Raw genomic sequence first — 24,719 nt, forward strand, 5'->3', positions numbered from 1 at the left:
AGAGAGAGAGAGAGAGAGAGAGAGAGAGAGAGAGAACAAGGAAGATAGAAAAAAAGAAGGAAAAAACATAAAAGAAAAATGTATTGGGGAAAATCCATGAACTTTTTGAAGGCCCCTTGTATGTATCTCCCAGGAAACAGCCTAGCCACTATCCCACCCTCCTCGCCTCTCCTCTTCATTCCTCTGGGGCTAGCACCCTTGCTGGTCCAAATCTCCCCACGATGCCCCCAGCACTGTCCTGAAGAAAGCCCCAGGCAATTCCCTGGGTACTATGCCCCAGCTGCTGAGAGGTGCAGAGAGCCCCAGCAGAGACTGGGAAGGCAGGCAGACTAGGTAATCCACACCCAAACTCCACACCAAACGCCGTGCGGATTCACGGCCACCCTACGTAAGGTTGCTGACACTAGAAAGCTTTCTGGGAACCTATAGGCTCACTTTTGTTCCTCTGAGTGGCTGGGGGATTTGAACGACCAACCTTGAGGGTGGCAGCTCAACACTTACCCCCACAGCACCGTGAGGGACCACAGTTCCAAGCCAATCTTTGGCAGCACTCCCTCTGAGAGCCAGTAATTCTGAACTGGAGGGGGATCTCCAACAGATGGCCAAGCCCGTGCCCTTCCTCACAGTGAGAAGACAGCGCCGGAGACACTTTGTCTGGGGTGTGGGTGAAGGTCAGGCAGTCCTCAAAACTCAAGAGCTTCAGGAGGAGGTGGAGTGTATGGTCCCTGAGGTTGGCCTCGCCCTGGTTGTGGGTGTTTGGATCGCTTGAAGTTTAGCGTGCTTTCAGAGCGGGCATAATGCTACTCCCTCGCCCCACCCCTGGGGTTGTTGGGGCTGGGGGTGGGGGGTGGGGTGGCTTTAGTTCCTCCAGGTTTGGGGGCTGTGTGCTGAAGGTCTTCAGGACATGGTACCAGCTCAGCTCCGGTCACTGTGCGACCCTCCCCATCACAGCCCAGCCTAGGACCTCAGCAGGGGAGTCCCTTTGGGGGCACGGGGGGAGTTGTTCCCTAGCAATCGGTGGGCAGAGGCCGCCCTGGATGGTCCCTGTACCAACATGCCTGCCTCAGTCCAGCTCTGCGGCCCACAAGCCCCCTTCTCACAGCCTCTGGATGCCGTGGCAGCTGTGAGACACAGGGCGGGCCCTGGGGACCCTGACCCTCTCACTGACACCTGCCACTTCTCATTCCCATCAGCCCCACTGGGAAGAGCTCCCAAGAACAGCCTTGGGGCCCATCCTTCTGTCCCCTCTGGGCGGCCTGCAGCTTCACCTGCAAGGCCCCCGACAGGGGGACAATGGGGTCCTGAAACCCACAGTGCAAAGGGTTCCCTTTGTGCTCTGGGGGGGTGGGGTGGGGGCGTGACAGGAGCTCCTGACCACAGGGTAGGGGCGGTGCGTTCTCCTAGCCCCTGCTCACCCTCAGCCTGACCTCTGCCCTGGCGCTTTGTGCAGCCCCTAGCCGGGGTGGTAGAAAAGCTGGGAGAATGGAACGGGAGGGGAGGAGGAGGCCAGGGAGTAAGGGAGGGCTGGGGGCGGGGGGAGACCCAGGGAGGAAAGACAGAGTCACAAAGGTCTCCCAGAAGCAGGGGCTCCCGGCCAAGGGGAAGCTGACATTCAGTTGCACCATATGAAACTGCTAGTTACGTGGGTTGTAAACGGGCAAATATTGGCAATTCCACATGGTTCAGCCTAGTCCACATGGGCTCTGTCTGGTCTGCAGCCAGGGAACTTCGAGCAGGCCCCGGGTGCTGGGAAAAGGCTATGTTCCCTCAGGTCAGTCTCCGGGCACGAGCGTCTAGTGGTGGGGACATGGGCCCCGTGTCACAGCTGCTCAGTCGGCAGTGGGTTTGTCCCCGGGGGACGTGTGGCAGTGTCCAGAGAGGATTTAGAACAGTGGTTCTCAACCTCCCTAATGGTGAGACTCTTTCATACAGTTCCTCATGCGGTGGTGACCCCTCAACCACAACATTATTTCATTGCTACTTCATATCTGTCATTTTGCTACTGTGATGAATGGGGCGACCCTGTGAAAGGGTCGTTCGACCTGCAGGTTGAGAACCGGTGATTTAGAGGATCAGGTACGGCCAGAGGGCAGGACAATGCCATCTACTGGCCAGCACCCCGATGCCCCCATGGCGCACAGGCAGCCCTCATAGCAAGGGACCTCAAAGGGGCCTGGCGGTTACACCGTGGGCTGCTAACTGCAAGGTCAGCCATTCAAAACCGTGGTCACTTCCTGCCCCTTCGAGCCTCCAAAGCAGTCCATACCTGGGAAGATGTATTTCTAAGTAGAATGCTTAGAGGACAGCACAATGTTTTAATCACTGAGCCACGGAATCAACCAGCTATAAAAGACTCTGGGCACAGCCAGGAAATCTTGCTTGCCACCGAGCTGTTTCTGAGTCATGGTGCCCTGTGTGTGTGTGAAAGAGAACTCGGCTCCACAGAGGCTTGCAATGGCTGGCTGGGCTTTGGAGAGGAACGCACCAGGCTCTGAGGGGGCTCCTACCGCCAGCAGTTAGGTGAACAGCCAGCTGGGTTAACTCCTGTAGCTGCCAGAAACTGCAAGCATCTCAACCCATCCTCAACAGAGCAGAAAGGTCCTATGATCCCAACAGCGGGCACTTGGCTGGGAACCTGCAGACGGGCAGTTCAAATCCGCCCCGCTGCACCACAGAATAAAGGCCAGGCAATCGGCTTCCATTAAGATGAGAACCGAGAAACCCTTTGGGACACAGCTTTACGCTGAAGGACACGTGGCTCCCACGAGGAGAAACCGATTCAATGGCAGTGGTCTGGGATCAGAGGGTTTGCTTCATGTTTTTCCCACAATGAACTTTCTGTTCTGATGCTCAATCGTCCCTATCTGAGGTTCTTGCAGTTTGGCACCCTCGGGTCAGCTCCAACCCCAGGGGTCAGAGCAGAGCTCTTCTCTAGGGCTTTCTTGGCTGTTGTATTTCTTGAAGCAGATGCCAGGCCTTTCTTCCGCGGTGCCGTAGGGTGAGTTTGAGCCATCACCTTTTTTAGTGACCAGCCCAAGGCAAACCATCTGTGCCACCCATAACCAAAAAGCCAAACCGTTGCTGTCGAGTTGATTCTGACTCGTGGTGACCCGTATGGGAGAAGGTACAATCACTCTGCGGGGTTTCTGAGACTGCAAATCTTCCTGAGCACGGACAGCCTCATCTTTCTCCCCCGGAGTGGTTAGTGGGTTAGAGTCAGCAGCCAGACACTTTACCCATAGCACCCCAGGGCTCCTGGGGACCTTACAGGCTTTTAAAAAGTGTACCCTGATTCTTTCCCTGATGACTGTGATTGCTGCTAAGTGCCATCAGATCGGATCCAGTTCAGCAACCCTATGCACCACGGAGAAAGCACTGAGCGGTCCTGAAACTTCCTCACAAGGGCTCTGTGTGAGGCCCTGTAGCAGCCATGGTGTCAGCCCGCCTCACCGAGGAAGAACGCCATCCTCTTTTCCTCTGCCCTACTCCCTGACATCCTTTCTCAGGACTGGTCTCTCCTGCTAACGTGTCCAAAACAACAGAAGAGGAACTCTCACCGTGCTGGCTTCTTCCCCCCTCCCCCACTGTTTTAAGAAAAATTATTATTTTTACAAAAATGTTCCTGTAGTGAACAGGAATAAGAAAACATTCTTTGAAAGCCCAGCTTACATGTATCAATTTATCCATCTACAAATCTAAATCTCTATGTAAATTTGCTTTTGAACCTTTTTTTTTAAAATCGTTTTATTAGGGGCTCATACAACTCTTATCACAATCCATACACACATCAATTATGTAAAGCACATTTGTACATTCCTTGCCCTCATCATTCTCAAAACATTTCATCTCCACTTAACCCCCCCCCCAATTAGGTCCTCATTTTCCCCTCCCTCCCCGCTCCCCCCTCCCTCATGAGCCCTTGACAATTTATAAATTATTATTTTGTCATATCTTTCCCTGTCCAATGTATCCCTTCACCCACTTTTCTGTTGTCTGTCCCCCAGGCAGGAGGTCACATATAGTTCCTTATAATAGGTTCCCTCTTTCCAACCCACTCTCCCTCTACCTTCCCAGTATCGCCACTCACTGCACTGGTCCTGAAGGGATCATCACCCTGGATTCCCTGTGTTTCCAGTTCCTATCTGTACCAGTGTACATCCTCTGGTCCAGCCAGACTTGCAAGGCAGAATTCGGATCATGATAGTGGGGGCGAGGAGGAAGCATTTAGGAACTATTGGAAAGTTGTATTTTTCAACGTTGTTACATCACACCCTGACTGGCTCGTCTCGTCTCCTCCCCGAGACCCCTCTGCAAGGGGATCTCCAGTGGTCTACAAATGGACTTTGGGTCTCCACTCTGTATTCCCCTCCTCACTCACTATGGTAAGATTTTTTGTTCTGATGATGCCTGATACCTGATCCCTTCGACACCTCGTGATCGCATGGGCTGGTGTGCTTCTTCCACGTGGGCTTTGTTGCTTCTGAGCTTGATGGCCGCTTGTTTACCTTCAAGCCTTTGAGACCCCAGACATCCTGGCTTCTAATGAGCATTCTGGCTATATCTCTTGCAAGACAAATGTGTTTGTTATTCTGACAGTCAGTGGGACTTCCGATATTCTTCACCAGCGCCATGATTCAAATGCATTGATTCTTCTGTGGTCTTCGTTATCCAAGGCTCAACTGTCACATGCAGAGAAGGCGATGAAAAATACCGTGACTTGGGCCAGGCACACCTCCTTCCTCAAAGAGACACCTCGCTCGCTCTTCAATACTTTAAGGAGATCGTGTGCAGCAGATTTACCCAATGCGCTGTGCTGTTTGATTTTCTGATTGCGCTTTCCACGAGCATCGATTGTGGATTCAAGCAAGAGGAAATCCTTGACAACTTCAATCTTGTCTCCATTTATCACGCTGTTACCTACTGGTCCAGTTGTGAGGTTTCTGGCTTTCTGTACATTGAGTTGTAATTCACATGGAAGGCCACGATCTTTGATCTTCTGCACTGTCTCTGTAGCCTCTATTTCGTCTGGAAGTTCGGCTGAAACCTGTTCACCTGGAGTGACCGGGCTGGCATGTGAACTACCAGTGACATAGCTTCCAGCATCACAGCAAATCATCACAAGTCATCACCGTATGACAAGCTGACAGACAAGTGGCTGACCTTGATTATTAGCAACAGTACTAATCGATATCCCTAATGCCATGTTCATTTCCTCTTGTCTGAATTTCTAGTTCATCTTAGCCTATTTTTGTGATAGGGTCTCTCTCCCTTATTGATTGTAAACTTTCTTATTAACTGGGGATATTTTGTGGCCTGCCAGTGGCTTTCTCGGCTCATATTTATAAAGCCTCTTATTTTGTTTATAGATATTTTGAGGTGCAGAAGTTTCCCATTTTTATTCTTTCCCAGAATAAGGAAGGGCAATCCACCTTTTCCAGGCTTCTTTAAGGTCCCGGGAAAAGCAGTATCTTTGTCTCCAGGCACATTCTGCACTTCCATTGCTACCGTCATTCCTGTATGTCTGATATTTCTGGGGCTGTTGGAATTGAGCTTTGGTTTCCACTCGCATAAAAATGAAGGGCATTTATTGAGCACGTTCAGCAGGCCAAGTGTATCCCCCGACTCCTGTGCTTTAGCCCAACATGACAGTCTCGTAGCCGGTTACCACTGAGAGGAAGAAGAATCACAGGCCTCTGGATGCTAAGTTTCATGACGGCCTCCTTGAAGAAGCCTCTTACCAGTTAGATTTTCTGTCAACTGGAACCTGTGTGAAAGTAGGGGTGGGAGTCCACCCTGATCACTCAGGTCAGCCTGATGGCGCCTCCCTGGGGGTGTGGCCTCTCGTGCCTGTCACCTTCCCCCAGCTTGGATTCAGTGTCTGCCTCCAGAGGCAGCCCCATGTGGGCTGCTGACCCTGGGAGCTGTCTGCACCCACCCAGATTCCCCCCGACCTGGGATCCATGCAACTTGCCGACCGCCGGCCTTCACCTTCCTGCTCATTGGCCGGCAACTGCATGAGTCTGCAGAAGGCTCTGGCTAGCCTGAGACCCACAGACTGGAGGCGGACTGGGACAGGATGCCTTCTTGATGTAAGTTTCTTCCTTGATACAGTTATTTCACATCCATCCAGATACAGTTATTTCACATCCATCCATGAGTATCACTGGTTCTATTTCTCTAGGCAACCCAGCCTCACACACCATTTCTGTTCTTGGACTAGCGACTTCATCCATCCCACCTGAAGCAGGGCGGGCCCTGATGACTAGAACAGTAAGTTCAGCTAAGTGGCCTGCCTATGCCCCAAACGGACGGCCTCAGATTGTCCCGTCTCATGGTCCGAACAGCCAACCCCCCTGACAAGAGCTGAGGACGGTTTTGCTGGAGGGGCCACATGGGTCCCCACTCCTCTCTGCACGGCTCCCTGCGTGTCAGAGCAGAGCTGGCCTCCATAGGGCTGCCTATGGCTGGCTTTGGGGAAGAAGCTTGCCGGCCTTTCTGCTGAAGCACTTCCAAGTGGACTTGAACTTCACCTTTCGGTCAGCAGCTGGGCACGTTCACCATTTGCACCACCCAGGGAGAGCAGAAGACCAAGGTGCAGAAAACTCCAGCTTTTCTCTGGCTTCCTGTGAGCCAGGGGGGTATAGTGGTTACAAGCTGGGCATGGTCAGCACTTTGAGACCACCAGCAGCTCTGTGGGAGAAAGGGGGGCTTTCTACTCCTGTAAATCGTTACCGTCTCGGAAACCACAGGGGCTCACCAGGAGTCAGTATGGGCTCCGTGGCAGTGAGCCTGGTTTGGTGAGCCCACACAGTGGGGGCAGGGATGCCAAACGCACCGGCAATGGAGTGAGCAACCTTCTGCCTCTGGAAAGAAGGACATGGTGGTCAGTGTCGCTCACAGACTGGACGGCCAGGCAACCTGCGTTAGAATCCAGGACCACTGCTCGCTCCCACGCCATGGCTGTCTAGCAGGTTCGGACTCCTATCAACCCGACAGGCCTATAGTAGAACTGCCCCTGTGGGTTTCTAAGACTGGACTCTCTCTGGGGATCTCTGGTGGCATAGTGGGTTACACCTTGGGCTGCTAACCACAAGGCCAACAGTTCAAAACCACCAGCTGCTCCATGGGAGAAAGACGAGGCTTTCCACTCCTGTAAAGAATTAGTCTCCGAAACCCACAGGGGCAGTTCAACCCCACCCTCTAGGGTCACTAGGAATCAGAATCAACTCAATGGCAATGAGGGTTGTTTTTTGAAACCTTTATGGAAGGAGACTGCCTCCTCGTTCTCCCTCGGAGCCACCGAAGGATTCCAACCTCTACCTTCCAGGCAGCAGTCCAATCCCTGAAACCCCTGAGCCACCAAGACTCCAGCTGCTTGTAAGTGTTTCCTAAACTCAGGGCCTCAGGCCCCGCGGAGGGAAGACGGGACACTCTGTACTTACTTCACGTGGGAGAAAAGCTGATGAAATCGTTACCAGTGTAAAGCAGTCAGGCCAGAGCCTGATACAGAGAACACTGTACAAAGGTTACCTCCTCTTTCATTTAGCTGGGATTTATTTAACTTTAATTCTGTATGGGTCTGACCCAATCTGTCCTTGGGATAATACCTATCTAGGGCCTTCAGGACCTCACTGGCCCATGCTGGGGAGGGAAAGAGCCTGGCATCTTGTCTCAGCCCATATTCTGGGAGCCAGTGCGCTGGTCAAGTACTATGCCCCCTCCTTCAAGCGGCCAGCAGTCCCTGCATGGCCAGGGGCTCTATCCCCCTCCAGTGGCCTCCTCTGTGGTCCCCACGGTTCCTTTTCTCCTGGGAGCACTGATGGATCCTGTACCTGGGCCCAGGAGCAGCCCGCTTCCCAGAGGCCTCCAAGGGAAGAAAGTGGTGTTAGGCTGTGCCCACTGCTGACCACAGAGGTCTTTCCAACCACCCCGTGGGTGTGTGCTAGGGGAACTCTGAGCACAATTCCTATTGGGTGGGTGGTCTTGACCTCCACCACCACCTACCCCCAATCCCAGCCTCTCCTTAGACCACCCACAGCATAATGTTCCTTGCCCCCTGCTCCATGGTAGACCAGTCGCCACCTTCATGGGCAGGTGAACACATTCCCTGGGCGAGCTGGCCCTTCGAGGGGTGGGGCTCAGGGGGGGATGCAACGTCTGTCAGCTTTCAGAACAAACTCACGGTTTACCTTGTATCCCTGCACCTCCTTCCTGCAGTGCCAGCAAAAGCACACAGGCAGGCCTCCACAAACACAGCACACTGCAAGCACCCACAGGCTGGGAAGCACTGAGCAGCTTCAGGACCTGCCCCCGAGCCCACCATGTCCAGGGCTGCGGAGACAAGGCCGCTTCTGCCTCTTTGTGATGGTGGGAGGCCGACACAGGCCAGCAGCTGGGTCTTAGGAGGGCCTGTGTTCTCCAGAGAGATGGCGGGAGGGGCATCCCGAGAGCCCCCAGAGAAGGCCAGACAGGGCTGGGCCAAAGGACCAGGCACCTGCTCACTTAGCACCCACTGCTAAGAAAGCACTTTATAGGGGTCCTTGTTATTGGTCCCTGGGTGGTGCCAACAAGTGGCCATGAACTGAAAGGCTAGTGGCCCCTACAGGCCCCTCAGAAGAAAGGCCTGGTGGTCCGCTCCCATGGGACCACAGTTCTGTCCCGACACACCAGGGCTTCCCCATGAGTCCAAATGGACCCGTGGCACTTGCTTTTGTTGGCATTGGGGTTACGGACAGCCAGCTCCAGATTCGGGGATGTTTTTAGAGGTATGGCATAACGAGAGGACTTAGAAACACAATAAAAAAGAGCTGGGAATGTTAAGTCACCGACAAAGGAAAAAACATCTTGGGGGAGGGAGCTCCAAGTATCCATTAGCACCTGCTCAGGAGCCTCCTCCTGAGTGGAGACTAACAGAAGTGTTACCCATGCGGGCTGGGTCTAAGCTCGATGCCCATTCCCAGGCCGGATGCCCTCTGCACACTCCACACCGGGGGTACGTGCCCCCTTCTGTGCCAAAGACCCCTTTGACAGCCTGGTAAAGCCCACGGTCTCCTTCTTAAAACAGTCTTCTCTGTACAACCAATATGAAACGCACCATAGCACTACCTCCAACAGCGGAGTATTGAAATCCCATTGGCCCCACCATGCCTCCTCTGTGTCTGTGCCTTAAAGAAGTAAGAGACACACACAGAGAGAGATGCATGTGCTCCCATGAACATGGGAGCACTGGTCACCATAGCAAGAAGTTGAACACAGCCCCCAAACCCATCAGTAGAAGCCTGGCTAAAGAAACGGTGTATACACCCAATGGAATACTATGCATCGCTGAAAAAGCAATGGTGGCGCCAGGAAGCACCTCACATCATGGACGGACCTGGAGAGCATTGCACAGAGTGAAGTTAGTCAGGCATCAGAAGACAAATGTTTCCTGAGACCACTAGCATCAGGGTAAAAACCAAGACACAAACTGGCAGACCCAAGGGACAGATTTGAGGGCTCCCGGGAGGGGAGATGATGCAATGGACTAAAGACTGACAGGTACAGACTTGGGCGTAAAGGAGAACAAAGGGGAAAGAGAAATCAGGGGAGGTGGTGGGTAGAAAACAAGAGTGGAGTTTGATGAGCGGTTTAAACTGTTGAACGCAGAATACTCTGAAATGTAATCCCCCCCCCCCACTAATTCACAATAAAAAAATTCCTTTTTAAAAAACGAATCACATGCTCAAACGCATAAAACAAAGTACACAGACGACAAAGGAAACCAGTACCATTGAACTACACCTACTCACATCTTTTCTTAAAACTCAGATTTATGGCACCCTGACACTAGGTCCTCCCTGCTTTATGAAGGCATTATAAATCAAGATCTAACCGGGGGCCCAACAGTGACTGCAACTGTGGGGAGCTAACAAGCACGGACAGTATTTCATGGTCTCGGCAACAGCTAGAGTGGGGCGTGGAAATCGCTGTGATTTTTACTGGAGGCCAGGTCACAGGTGCTGCTAATCCTGCTGTGGTTTGGGGTCCACATGCACAACGAGGGACACCAAGTTCCAGTTACTCTCTCTCTCTCTCTGTCTCTCTCTCTTAGTATCGGCGATGCCATCTCTGTCAGAATAGAACTGGGCCCCACATTGATCAGAGGTCGATTCTTCATGTGTCTAGCTTCCAGGTATCTTTGGTGGGCTTTCCAACGGCTGCCAAGAACGTTACCACGTGTGGCACGCGGGGACAGCCACGCGTCGGTTGGTTGTGTCGGGGCTGTGATTTCAGTGAGGGTGTTGCATCCCCCTCAATCTTCTCCGTGGGGTTTCCCATCTCTCTCTGCTTCCAAGCTCCTTCTCCCTAATGGGTATGATAGGTGAGTCGTGTGTCCATTGGCTGGGCCAGCATTCTCGTGATTTGGCGATTAAGGCTTCGTATGGCCTAACATAATGCAATCGGCTCCATAATGGGAACTGTTATGAGCAGTCAATCGGTTGTAAGAAGGTTAGGGGGTGGTGCAACACCCTCACTGAGGTCACAGCCCTGACCCAATCAACTGAAAGGACGCTTCCTCGGGAGTGTGGCCTGCTTCCAATAGAGGAGACACTGTGGAAAAGCTTGCTGGATTTTCTTTTGCTGGGTCTGGATCCTGCATCGGACTCGCTGATTTCTGGTTCTGTGGATCTGAGTCAAAGGCCTGCCAATCCTGGGTGACTCCGGCCGCCTGCCATCTGACTTGCTGACCTTAGATTCATGTGTCCCCCCAACCAGCAGCTTGTAGCCTCCATAGCTATGTGAGTCAAGAGAAGTCCTTACCAGGCTACCATCTGACCCACAGACGTAGAACTCACCTGGACTTGAACCTTCCTGCTTCTACAACTGAGTGAGCCACTTTCCTGATATAAATGTCTTTCTATAAATAAATGTCACTAGTTTGGGTTCCTTAGAGAACCCAGCCTAAGACACTGAGAAATCCCCTCCCTGGTCTAGAAACACAGTAAACCCTCTCTGGTTCCTGCTTACACATGTGTGTTACATGATGCACAGCCAACCCCTTCTGTCTATTCCTGAGGAGTGGGTAGGGAAGGAGATCCCCCCAACTGCAGCATGGAAGAGGGGTGCAATCACCAGCCCTACCTCACCTGCAGAGTGAGACCCCTGGGCCGGACTGAGACCCTCCGGTGAGACTGCCCCTGCCCTGTTCCTTCTCTGGGTGAGTGAATCATTATGGGAACCAGTGCCTGCTTCTAAGTCATGTCTTGCTCGGTGACCTTGGGAGAGAGGCATGGCTTCCAACATCATTGCAAAACAAAACAAACGAACACAAACCAACCCACCCTTTCATTCTTGGAATAAAAGGTGGAGTCATCAAAAAACATTGAAAGATAAAAACACTCCATGGATCCAACCCTTCTCTCCCTCAGCGCCCCGGGGCACCATTCCACTGGGCTAAGATGGCAGTTTTCTCAGATGTCTGTCCGTTCTAAGAGGGTCCTTCACCCAGCCCCAACACGCCCACTCCCCATCACACAGGGAAGGCAAGGCATGAGAAGCAAAGGGGAGACCTACCCTCAGGCGTCTCCACGCTGCTGGATGCTGTGGTCGGCGGGGCGACGGGAATCTCTTCGTGAGGTTCAGGGTCATGGGAAGAAGAGAGAAGAAGGTTGGCCGATGTTATTTGTGATCTTACAGAGTCTGAGCCCTGTGTCAGCCTGCCTGGGGCCCTGTCTCCTTTGCCTAATCTACAGCTCGCACAGGCAGGGAGCAGGATGGCCCCAGAAACAGGGTCCAGGGGATCCAGGGTGCTGGCACTGTCCCTCCGGCTGGCTGCTGGCGGGGCTGGATGCAGAGAGGCGGTGGCAGCACGCTGGCACCTGGAGAACCACCCCGGCTCCTTGGCAGGAAGGAGCTTGTGATAGGGGATGCTCACAGGAGCCTGAGTTTGCCAAGCCTTGGTCTTGAGAGGCAAATCGTGTCCTTGTGGCCGGCCTTGCTTGCTGGGAGCCACTGCTTCTCCCACCCTTTCTTAGACGAGGTCAGCCTGGCAGAAGGAACCCCCAAGGTAAGGCCAGGCTTGTGGTCGATAAACCACCAGACTAGATGCTTCCAATCCAGGCTAATTCTCACCTCAGGCGAAACTCATTGGTATCAAGTCAGTTCATAGCAACCTGATAGGGATGAGACAGGGTAGAGCTGCCCCTGTGGCTTTCTGAAACAGTAACTCTTTATCAGAGGAGAAAGCCTCATCTTTCTCCCACAGAGCAGATGGTGGTTTGGAACTATGGACCTTGTGATTGGCAGCCCACTGGTTATCCACCACACCCCCAGGGCTCCTGGCAGTAAACTACTGGAACCCTTCTGTGTGAGCCTGCCATCTGGCTCACCACCTCGCTATGACCCACAGACTCAAGGGTCCCCTGGGGAGTGGGTGCCAACCCAGGAGCTCTTGTCCAGCGCCCCTCACTGCCTCTGGGTTCCCGTCCTTCCCACTCTGATCGGCTGGGGGGAAGTGGGGAGCTGGGCAGTAGCAGCAGCAGTAGTCCTGGGCCGGGCCAGGCCAAGTTCTGGGTCAGGGCAGAAGTTGGGAAGTGACCCTGGACTGAGGACAGAGGTTTGCTAGCACAGGCTGGCTCAGCTGACCCTATAGCTCCACACACACACCCTCCCCACACCCAGGGGTCCCCTTAAAGGCACTGGACATAGACCCGCACTGAGGAGGACACAGGGGACAAGCATCCTGAAAGGGTTCAGCCCCATTCTCGAGCCACAGAAAGAGGGTGGCCAGGAGGCACGTACTTATGCAGGGGGCAATGGGGGAGCGGCTCTGCTGGTAGCCTTTGGCACAGCGGTTGCAGGTGATGCCCGTCACGCCGTCCTTGCAGGGACACTGGCCTGTGGTCTGGTTGCAGGTTTTGCCAGCGGCGCCCACGGGGTGGCAATCACAAGCTGAGGAGAGGACACAGAGAGAGGGTTAGAGGGGCAAAGACACTTCCCCCCACCAAAAAAAACACCCAAAGACCAGTCAGGCCAGGAACACACACTTCCCAGGTCCTCCCCACCCAGAAGCGCCCCCACGGACCCCATCCCAGTGGCCTCAAAGCCCAGCCCACACACATTCCAGAAACTCTGATCCTGGCCACCCTGGAAATGGGGACAGAAATCCAAGCGGCTGGACTTGCAAGGGCTGTGTCTGCAGCGGGTGAGGCTGGGGAGCCCCCCAGCAGGCCCAGAGGAAGGCCCACCTTGGAAGACAGTTTCCGGAGTGCAGGGGCACAGTCAAGCCCTAAGGGAGGAGGAGACGGCCTGGGGAGGTGCGCACTCCCGGCAAAGGGGGCTCCACCCCTCCTCTCGGCCCACAGGTCTCCCTCCTGACTCTCTGGGTGGGACGCATGAGCTCCGGGGTGAGGTGGAGCTGTGGGGCTGACTCAGGTCAGGGAGGTGCATGCAGCTCCCCCTGGCTGCTGCCCCCCACCTCCCCGCCTCCTGCTCCCCTTGGCCCTCCCACCCTGCTTTGCAGCCAGAGCAGCCTGGCTTCTGGATCAAAAAACCCATAAACTGTAGCACGGTGTCATTTACAATTTATAATCACAGGGATTAAAGGTGCGAACCAAGACGGGAGATTTACAAGACCCTCCCAGGGGCTGGGAAGAGGGGACAGGCCCAGCTGGGGCTGAGCGAGGCCCCCCAGTCTCAGCCGGTGGGCGACGTGTCACGGGCAGGCTCCACATCCTTTGGCCAAGATTTGAAAGGAGCAGAGGAGGGGTCCACCCTGCCAGGCTGCCTCCCTCCCTGTGTTCTCGGTACCTCATCCCAGAGGGCTCTGGGAAGATTTCCCCACCAGTACGGTGACACTGGGCAAGCCTAGCTATGCTAGCAAGCCCCGCCCCCTAAAAACCCTGCAGGTGTCGGAGTAGAACTGGGCTCCACGGGGTTTTCCATGGCTGATCTCCATGCCTTTCTTCTCAGGGGCCTCTGGGTGGGATCCGAGGTGCAGCCTTTCTGTTAGCAGCAGAGTATTAATTGTTCCCACCACCTACCCAGGGACTGACTCCATCAACCGGTGGGATCCCCGCCTACACCCTGCCTCTCTGCTTCCGGGCGAGGAGCCCTAGTGGCGTCATGCTGATGCATTTGGTAGTGAGCCGCAAGGTCGGTAGTTGGAAACCACTAGGCACTCCTCGGGAGAAAGGCGAGGCTTCTTATTACTGTCGAGTGACAGTCTCCGAAGCCCACAGAGGCTGCTCTCCCCTGTCCTACAGGGTCACCATGAGCAGCATGGACTCGGTGGCCATGAGTGTCCCCAGGCAGTGGGCTCAAGTCGGAGGGAGGACCAAGGAGGCCAATGTTCAGCCACCCTCCCCATAGCCAGAGAGAAAGGAGATGGTCCCCAGGAAGGGGTCCTATCACCACTGGTGATATTCGTTTCTAGTCCACATGGGAGGGAATGAAAGAACTCACTGCCGTCCAGTCGGTTTGGACTCACCTATAGGACAGGGTAGAACTGCCCTGGTTAGTGGCCAACACTGTACCTCTTACTAGAGTAGAAAACCCTATCTTTGTCCCCAGGAGCGGCTTGTAGTTTCAAACTGCGGACCTCGCAGTTCGCAGTCCCACCCACCACCACCATGCCCCCAGGGTTCTCGGAAATCCCCAGGGGAAGCTATATCCTGCTCTATGGGGCCGCTATGGGTCCGACTCAACTCGATGGCCAAGAGACCTTGGGAGGGAACTATCCAAGAAAATAAGTGAGTGTCAGGATCACACAGGATCAAGCCCGGCCCAGCCTGAAGGCAGCAGTCTGCCGACGGAAATGCTGCCTCTCCCAGGTGGCTCTGGGCCCGAAACCGGTTAATGAGAAGTGGGAAGAGGAAGGAGGGTGGGAGGGAGGGAGGGAAGCCGGCAGGAAAGGAATGTGAGGAATTGTTTGTTGAAGGTGTGTCTGGACAGGGGAGAACTTCTGGAGGCAGTGAGGGTCCTGGGGGTGGGTGCTCTCTGGCAGGTTAGGAAGGGGACAGGGGACAAGTCTCAGGACCCCAAGCAGGCAGCCTGGATGGCATTGCCCCAAGCAGACAGGGTTCACACGGCCCCCCTCCCTTTCTTTAAACTGTGGTCAAAGTCCCCATAAGCCAACAGAGACAGATTCCGTCATGTGTCCATGTGCAATTCAGTGATCCTGAGGACACTTTTCAAGTGGTGCAATCCTCCTCACCCTCCCTTTCCGGATCACCCCGCCACCTCTGACCACTTCAACGCCCCCCCCTCCCCCATTTACTCAGCTTCCCTCTGAGCCTTGAGATTTGCTCATTATCTTCGGCTTCTACCGTATATGCTCGTGTAGAAGCCGAGTTTTTCAGCACATTTTTTATGCAGTTTTTGTGGTAAAATTAGGTGCCTCAGCTGATATTCGGGTCAGCTTATACTCGAGTATATACGGTTTGCTTATTTCATGTAAGTGAGATCACAGCAGTATTTGTCCTTTTGTGACCAACTTGTTCGGCTCAGAGTGATGCTCTTGCGGTCCGCCTGTGTGGTGACGTGATTCAGGACGCTCTCTTTCTCTCCCGTAAGGAGTCCTGGTGACACCATGGCTCAGTGTCAGGCAGCTGAACCAAGCGCTGGTGCTTGGAACCTGCCCGTGGAGCCCATGGGGAACAGAGACTTGGCATCTGCGCTCCTAAAGATAGTTATGGTTGCCGGGGGCCACCGAGTCAGTTCTGGCTCACAGCAACCCTGTGTGCAACAGAACAGGCCACTGCCCAGTCCTGAGTCATCTCCACAATCGTTCTTAGGTTTGAGCCCATTGTTGTAGCCACTGTGTCCATCCATCGGGTCAAAGGTCTTCTGGTCGGCTGCCTCTCTACTTCACCAAGCATGATGTCCTTCTCCAGAGACTGGTCTCTCTTGATAACACCTCCAAAGGACACGAGATGAAGCCTTGCCAGCCTTGCCTGCAAGGAGCGTTCTGGCTGTACTTCTTCCAAGACAGACTTGCTTGTTCTGTTCCCAGTCCACGGTAGCTTCCACGTTCCTTGCCAGCACCATCACTCAACGCGGCGATTCTTCTTTGGTCTTCCCCATTCATTGTCCAACTTCCACATGCATAGGAGGCGACTGACAACATGCGCTTGAATGAGGTGCACCTTCGTCCTCAAGGTAACCTCCTTGCTGTCAACACCATAAAGATTACAGTCTAGGGACCTCGATGGGGGGCAGTTCTTCTGTCACAGGGGGTGGCTGAGAACCAGAGCCAACTGGAAGGCACGTAGCAACAACAGTAGCCCAATGTCATATGGAAGGAATATGACTACTTAATAGGAAATTATGCTTGCTTCCTATCAACATAAACTTCATAGTAAGACAGATGCTAGAACTCCGAAGGTCCATCCTTGAATGTTGGGGTGCAGCAGATGATGACGGTGAGGAGGGCTGGTGTGAGAGTGGGGAGCTGAGAGGATTGCCTTTGAACGTTCCCCTCATTTCCCATTGCCGTGGAGCAGACACCCCTCCTGGCAGCCCACGTGGGCCACAGCAGCACTGCACTCCACCAGGCTTCCAGTGAGGCCAGTCACCCCAGGCCTTTCTTCCGAGTGCCCGTGGAAGTGCCATGCGACTCTCCAGCTTTTCTGCCAGCAGTCACAAGCATTAACTGTTTGTGCCACCCAGTCGAGGGCTTTTCCTTGAAATATAAAAAAACAAAAACCCACACTCACTGCCAGAGTTGATTCCAATTCAGAGTGACCCTATACGACAGGGTTTCTGAGACCGAAACTCTTTTATGGGCATCGAAAGCCTCCACTTTCTCCCTCGCACCAGCCCGTGATTTCGAACAGCTGATCTTGCAGTTAACCCAACATGTAACCCACCAACCACCAAGGGTCCTGTCGCCATGATGGGAAGGGTGACTGAGCACGGGACACAGCTCTAAGCTGCCCGTGTGAAAGCAGAGAGCCACAGCTGTCCTGGGCCACTTCACACGGGCGTGGACAGGAGCGGATGTGGACTCCCAGGCTCATGCCGGCTGACCTCCTTTGGCAGGCGTCACGAGCCTGCTGGTAATCCACAGCTCCGAGCCAAAACACTCTCCCTTTGGTGCTGATGGGACACAGCTGTGCACCAGTCATATCTGGATCCTTGGACTTGAGTGGAAGAGGTCACTACCGGTCGCTCAGTTACTGAAGTGCAGAACCAAGCCCCACTCGGGTACCACCTTGGCCCAGGTCGCCTCCCTGGGCAGGTGCTGGCCCAGGGCAGAATGTGGGCACAGCGCAGGAGGACAGGGCTATTGTTCTCACACACTGCCCCCTCTACTCCCAGGCAGTGGTGACTGGCTTGGCTGTCCTTGGGCATCTGAGATCTGCTGGGGCTGAGGGCATCCCCAGCAGTGCCAGAGCAGCTGTGCCCTTGCATGCACTTCCTGTGGGCCCATCGTTTGATTCCAGGGGAGGGGGTGCCAGCCACTTAGTTTCTAAGCCCTTCTCCCAAGATTCTACAAACTCCCACCAGTGGCCCCCTGCTGTTGTTGGCTTGGATTCCTGGTGATCCCACCACAAGGGCGCAAAACCCCACCAGGGCCTGCACCACGCCCGTAATCAGTTGCTGGCCAGACCCTTGGGATCCAGAGAGTCTTCGCTGGCTGGTTATTTTCGAAGTCGATTGCCAGGCCTTTCTTCCTCGTCCATTCTCATCTGGAAGGGCGACTGGCACCTGTGCAGCCGCATGTTTACATGCAAGCCTCCAGGACGGTGGCCAGTGGCAGTGCATGATGTGCCCTGCTGGGGAACTGAACCTGGGTCTCCTGTCTGGAAGGTGAGCATTCTACCCCTGAATCAGGGCCCTCTCTTAGTTTGGTCTAAAAGCAGCAGCGGGCTGACTTGTTCGGGATAGCGAGGCGATCAGAGTCCCAAAGGGTGGGAGTGGGGCTGAGCTAGGGAGAGCGTGGACGGGAGATGAGGTTTCCTTCTCTGCAGGGGTGTGGTGAAGAGGGAGGGAGGGCCTTTCTAGGTCTTGTGAGAGCGTGAGCCAGGTCCCCATGACTTCCAGCAGAGGAAGTGACGTTGGCGACTCCCGTTTCCCTGGAAATCAGCCACTTTGTCCAGAGGGGTCAGTCCTTTCCATGGAGGTCACGCCCGTGGAGATGGAGTCGGCCGTGCCCGGGCCTGGGAAACAAGCTACCTGAGGCCTTTCCAAAAAGAACAAGGTGAGACCAGTTGGAAGCCCTGGGTCCCTGAGAACGAGGCAGAGTCAGGCTTCCCACAGGCACAGCCAGCTGGAGGCCCTCCCGATGAGGCAGGGAGCACTCAGCCTATCCTCGCGCTGGGTCATCAGATGGCGACAGACACCTCAGGAGACCCAAACGGATTCAGATGGGTGTCAGGAGAGCCAGGCCCGGCCCCCTGCTGCCAGGGAATCACACTGGGCCCCGGATCAGTGTCCTCCCCTCCGGGTCCCTCTCCGTGGTCCATGTGAGGACAGGGGTCTGTACTCCTCTGGTCACATCCAAACCATCAGGCTAGGGCTTGGATCCATCCAGGCTCCAAAGGGACCGGGGTGATGGCTGCTGCCCTGGGGCATCCCTCCCTCTACCCTTCCTGGTTGGATCCTACCTAAGAACTACCTATACTGCAGGGCACACAAGGCCTTCCTCGAACACCTATTTGTCCCACACCATGTTCTGCCTGAGCTGACTCAAGCTCTTTTGGTTTGGGTCTTGGTTTGACTGTGAGGAACAGGACATCCTGGGGGGGGGGGGGCCCAGATTGATACCACCCCCCTTGAAAAATAACTTAATTTGGCTAGGCTATGATTCTCAGCATTGTGGGATTGCCCTCCACCATGTGACCTGATAGAATTCTCCTCAACGGGGTCCTGTGCTATAAACCCTAGCCTCCCTGCCCAGGTGAATGAGGCGGGTCCCACCTCACTGGCACCCAGTTGGTTCTGTAGGATAGAAGGGCTCTACTCCTCTGGGCTTCTGGACACGAAATCTTCACAGGATCACACAGCCTTATCTTTCTCCATGGGATGAGTGTGCCTCCCCACCCTTGAGGTTAGCAGCCCAGTACTTAGCTCACGGCACTGCCAGGGCTTCATGAGGCAGGGTTAGGCTATGGGTTAGGTGCTGAGCTGGGAACTCTAAGGAGGGCGGTTCAAACCTCCCCACTGCTCCCTGCGAGAAAGAATGAGGCCGCCAGCTTCCGCTGCAAACGATTGACAGCCTCAGTAACCCTCTACAGGGTTGCTCCGAGCGAAATTGACTCACTCAATGGCAGGGACTAATTCTAAAGAGGATTAGACTGTTCAGTCTCAGAAAACCACGGGGGCAGTTCTACCCTGGCCTATGGGGCTGCCGTGAATCGGCATTCACTCAACGGCCGTGAGCTTAGTGCTATCACCTGTCCTTGTGTTCCCTCCCTTCCTCAAGGCAGCCCTGATTCCGTGCAAGTGACGTTCCCCCAAGGAAGGGCCTGCGTCACCGGCTTCTCTTCTCAAAACCAGACTCACTGCCATCTAGCCAACTGTGGCTCAGAGCCACCCAACAGGACCCACTAGAACTGTCTCGGCTGGTGGTTTCAAACTGCTGACAAGAGCTGCAAGGAGAAAGAAGCGAGTAACGAGAAGGGAATGTACTAGTACCAAGAAAGAAAAGCTGGGAGCAGAGTACATCCGGTAGACCCAGGGCACCTGCACGGAGAACCTCCTAGACCCTGGGGAAGATGGACACCAAGGCACATGTAGATCTCCAAGGGAGGCTAGGCCCGCAGATGCTGAAGGAGACAAGCGTCATCTCCCAAAGCCTACCGAGAAAGGAAGCCTTGCCCTAGTGCGGGTGCCCTGAACTGGGGCTTTTCAAGCCTCCTGAACACTAACAGGATACACTTGTTTGTTAAAGCCACCGCTTGTTCCGTAATAGCAGCACTAGATCACTACTCAGCCACGAGGGCTTCTAAGGGCCCTGGCAAAGCGAACCTAGACTCGGATTGAACCAATGAAACCAAACCCACTGCCACCACATTGATTCGAACTCCTGGTGACCGCATGGGTTGCAGTAGAAGTGTGGAGTGGAAGGGCTCCCTCCAGGGAGCTTTCGAGGCGGTGACCTTTGTAAACAAGACTTTCTTCGAAGTCACCTGAGGGAGTTTGAGTTGCCATTCTTGCAGCATGCACCTGCTCGCATCCCCCAGGGTCTCCAGAAGTGCAGTAGAAAACCAGTCAGCCAGCACACCCAAACTCATGGCCCAACTCATGGCCACTGTGCATGGCAGAGTGGGCTGCACGCCAAAGGGGTTACCATGGATCCTATATGGAAGTAGATTATCAGGGCGTTCTTCCAAAGTGCCTCAGGGCAAATTCAACCCTCCAAATGTTCAATTAGCAGCCAAACTCAAACACTCACCAAGTCAATTCCAACTCATGGTGACCCTGTAGGACAGGGTGAAACCGCCTCCGTGGGTTTCCAAGACTAAATCTTTTTTTTTATAAACATTTTACTGGGGGCTCTTTCAGCTCTTATCACCACCCATCCATCCATACATTGTGTCAAGCACATTTGCACATACGTTACCACCATCATTTTCAAAACATTTTCTTTCTACTCGAGCCCTTGATATCAGCTCCTCACTTCCCCTTCCCCACCCTCATGTACCCTTGATAATTTATAAAAATCCTGGCCCCCCTCCACCCCATGTTTTAGACCAATCACTATCTCCTTTCACCCACTTTTCTGTTGTGCATGCCCCTAGAAGGAGTTATATGTAGATCATTGTGATCGGTTCCCCCTTCCCCCGCCCCCAACCTTCCCCTTCCCCTCCTGGTATCTCTATTCTCATTATTGGTCCTGAAGGGTTTATCTGTCCTGGATTCCCTGTATTTCGAGCTCTTATCTCTAGCAGTGTGCATGCTCTGGTCTAGTCAGATTTGTAAGGTAGAATTGAGGTCATGATAGTGGGGTGGGGGGGGGGAGAAAGCACTAAAGAACTAGAGGAAATTTGTATGTTTCATCAGTGCGATACAGAACCCTGACTGGCTTGTCTCTTCCTTGTGACCCTTTTGTAAGGGAATGCCCAATTGTCTACAGATGGGCTTTGGGTCTCCACTTTCCATGCCCCCCCACCCCCTCACATTGATATGATTTTTGTTTTGGGTCTATGATGCCTGATCCTTGATCCTATTGACACTTCATGATCACACAGGCTGGTGTGCTTCTTGCATGTGGGCTTTGTTGCTTCTCAGCTAGATGGCTGCTTGTTTATCTTCAAGCCTTTAAAACCCCAGATGCTATATCTTTTGATAGCCAGGCACCATCACCTCTCTTCACCACATTTGCTTATGCACCCGCTTTGTCTTCTGCGATCGTGTTGGGAAAGTGAGTATCATGGAGTGCTAGTTTAATAGAACAAAGGGTCCTTGCGTTGAGGGAGTACTTGAGTCGAGGCCCAATGACAAGACAAAATCTTTATGTAGAGAGTCTCATCATTCTTCCATGGAGGAGTGAATGGTTTTTGAACTGCTAACCATGCAACCCAACCCATAAGCAGTAGGTCACCAGGCCTCCTCAGTTAGCAGCAGAGCATGTTAAACATTGGCAAAGTGCCTTTTCCAGAGTGTCTCATGAGTGGAATTGTACAGTAAGTAACTCTGGAAGACTGGTCTCTTCCCTTCCACACGATGCATTTGGAAATCGGCCGGGCTGCTGGCTGAATCAACAGTTCATCTTTGTTGCTGAGTTCCAGTGTACAGCAAGACCACGTCATCTGCCAGTGGCCATTGGCATCGTTCCTGGTTTGTGCCAAGTGAGTAACGTCGCTATGTCGCTGTCAGGTGCCACCAGATTGGTTCCTCACAACCCTACATAGGACAGAAGGAAACATCACCTGGCCCTGCGCCATCCTCACGGTTGTTCTTATGTTCGGGCCCATTGTTGCAACCTCTGTGCCAGTCCATCTTGCGGAGGTCTTCCTCTTTTCTGCTGCCCTTCGACTGCACCAAGCATGAGGTCCTTTTTCAGGGGATGGTCTCTCCTGATAACACGTCCGCAGTACATGAGATGAAGTCTCGCTGTCCTTGTCTCAAAGGAGCATGCTGACTGGACTTCTTCCAAGACAGATCTGGTGTTCTTCCGGCAGTCCCTGGTACTCTCGAGATTCTTCGCCAGCACCACCATTCCAATACATCCATTCTCCTTGGATCTTTCTGACTTAATGTCAAACTTCCACACGCCGATGAGACTGTGGCTTGGATAAGATGCGCCTTAGTCCTCTAAGAAGCATCCTTGCTTTCAATACTTTAAAAAAGCCCCCTTTTGGGTGGACACAGGCAATCGGTGCCAAGTTACGAATAATAATCTGTTCTGAGGTGTGTCCTTCAGGCCACTTTATAGATAAATCAGAACAGAAGCAGTTTGCTTTGCTTTTGTGCGAGAAAAGGCTCAACGTCTTTTCAAGGACTTGCAAGCTGCACCCGCAGCACGGAAAGGTGGCTGGGATGAAGACTTTGTTGCCAGTAGGGCTTAGTCCAACCCTATAAATTGTCCTGTCAGTCTGACATTTTTAACCGGGAGACTTGCTATTTACATATCCATTTCTCTGGAATAAATACTGGGATTGCTGAGACATATGATAAGTGCATATTTAACATGAAAAGAAATTGGCAGTAGATTTCCAGAGTGGTTGCACCATTTTGCCTTCCCACTGGCAGTGTATGAGAACTTCCGTCATTCTGTATCCTCGCCAGCATTTGGAAACTCCAATACTTTTTACTGTACACTTTTTTTTTAATTTAAATTTTATTTTTTTCTGTACACCTTCTAAATAGGTGGGTATTGGTATCTGATAAACTCGAAAGCCAGACTCACGGTCATTGAGCCAATGCTGACTCACAGTGACCCTACAGGACTGAGTAGAACTGACCCTGTAGTTTTCCAAGATTGTAACTCTTTACAGGAGTAGTAAGCCTCATTTCTCCCATGGAGCATCTGGTGGTTCCGAACTGCCGACCTTGTGGTCAGCCGCCCAATGCATAACCACGATGCCACTAGGGCTCCTTTGGGTGGTTTTCATTTGCATTTCTTTGATGAGCAGTGAGGCTCCATGCATTTATTTCCTATTCATCTATCCTTGATGAAATGTCTAATTGAATGTTTTGCCCACTCCTAATTAAGATGTTTGTTTTCTTATTGTTGAATCTAGAGAGTTTTTAATTGATTCTGGAGTCTCAGGGTGCTGTGCACAGCCTGGGACAAGCAGCCAAGGAAACGCCCTAGGGAGCACAGTTATTCTCTGACACACACGGCCTTGCCAGGAGTCAGAATCAACTCCACAGCAACTTGTCAGCATATTTTGGATTCAAGTCCTTTTCCTGGCATATGATTTGCAAAACTGTTCTCCCCATCTATGATTTGTCCTACAGAAGGAGCTTCTAGAAAAGTAAGCCTTACGATGCATGTCACTCCTCTCCTGAAGTCCTCCAGTAGCTTCCACTGCTCTGGGGATCAAGCCCCACCTCCTCGCCAGGGAGGAGCCCCTGTCCTCTCTCCACCTTCAGACGCCCTCTCTCTCCCTCACCTGCCTTGAGACCAAGGGCCCGCCAGGCCCTCTGCTTCCAGACTTTGACAGGTGTCAGTCATTCCCTCACCTAGAATGTTCTTCTCGCAGCTTCCTCACCCGCCCCGGCTTTTCTCCAGCATCTTCCCTTCAAAGGACGCTACCCAGCCCCGCTCAAGGCTTCCCACTTCACGAGCTCACCACAGTGTGTGACAATCTTCTTGTTATGATGCTTCTTAATTGTCAACTTCCCCCCCAGTGACTCTACATTCAATCATCATCATCATACTCCCCTACCACTGAGTCCATTCTGACTCCTAGCGCCTATCGGACAGAGGAGGGCTACTCTTCAAGAGTTGCTGAGACTGTGTATCTGATGGGAGCAGACAGCCTCCTCTTTCTCCTTTGGAGGGGCTGGTGGGTTTGAACTGCTGACCTCGCAGTTAGCAGGCCAATGTGGAACCCACTGCGCCACCTGTACGGTAACCCCAGAACCCAGCATCTAGTAGGAACTCAATCATAGGTACCAAATGGACGGATAGATGGTCGCTTTTGCCGTTTGGACATAACTCAGGGCAGAGAGGCGGCCCTTTCCTCGAGGGAATTGGCCGCAGTGACCACACTGTGCATCTGCAGGAGGGAGTGAAGGGGGAGCCCGGGAGAGATAATCCCCACATATCCTCGATCACCTGCAGCCTCCACTACATCACACTCTCCCCTCTTCAATCCTCCATGCTAACGAGGGAGCAAGGATCACATAAACCCACGATAATCCGGGGTTTCATGTCAGCTGTCTGTGTCACCTCCCGGGGCAGCTCTGCCGGGCTCCCCCAGCAGTTGCTAACGAGGCACAAAAGAATGAATGTTTCAAGTTGCACGTCCCCCTCCTTTCCCCTGCCACTCTCGGAGCAAGGTGCAGACAGCAGGAAGGGAAGGGGGAGGGGCGGCCATAATCCCACACTGAGTTATTTGACCCTCAGTGATCTGGTTAACTAGAGTCTTCCTGCACCTGTTTCACAGCTGAGGCCGAAGGCACAGGTCATACAGATGGTGCCCAGAGCCAGACCCTGTGCCTGCGTGTGTGTGTGTGTGTGTGTGTGTGTGTGTGTGTGTGTGTGTCCATGTGTCTCTATGAGTGCCTGTGGAGGATGTGTTCGAGTGTGTGGGGATGTGTGGGTGTCTGAGTCTGTAAGGGAA

General features: G+C 53.4%; 1 protein-coding gene across 1 annotated transcript in view; it reads right to left on the reverse strand.

Moving 5' to 3' along the window:
• NTN1 (netrin 1) overlaps positions 1 to 24,719 on the reverse strand; it is a gene marked incomplete at its 5' end in the record, with an annotated part of 214,163 nt that overhangs the window by 39,874 nt on the left and 149,570 nt on the right. The window contains 2 exons of the mRNA XM_004713016.2: positions 11,554 to 11,607; positions 12,781 to 12,930. Coding sequence (XP_004713073.2) covers positions 11,554 to 11,607; positions 12,781 to 12,930 — 204 coding nt within the window. The remainder of the gene's footprint in view (positions 1 to 11,553; positions 11,608 to 12,780; positions 12,931 to 24,719) is intronic.

Source organism: Echinops telfairi, unplaced genomic scaffold, assembly GCF_000313985.2.
Source record: "Echinops telfairi isolate 266 unplaced genomic scaffold, ASM31398v2 ScPeMD7_2010;HRSCAF=2546, whole genome shotgun sequence".
NCBI lineage: Eukaryota > Metazoa > Chordata > Mammalia > Afrosoricida > Tenrecidae > Echinops > Echinops telfairi.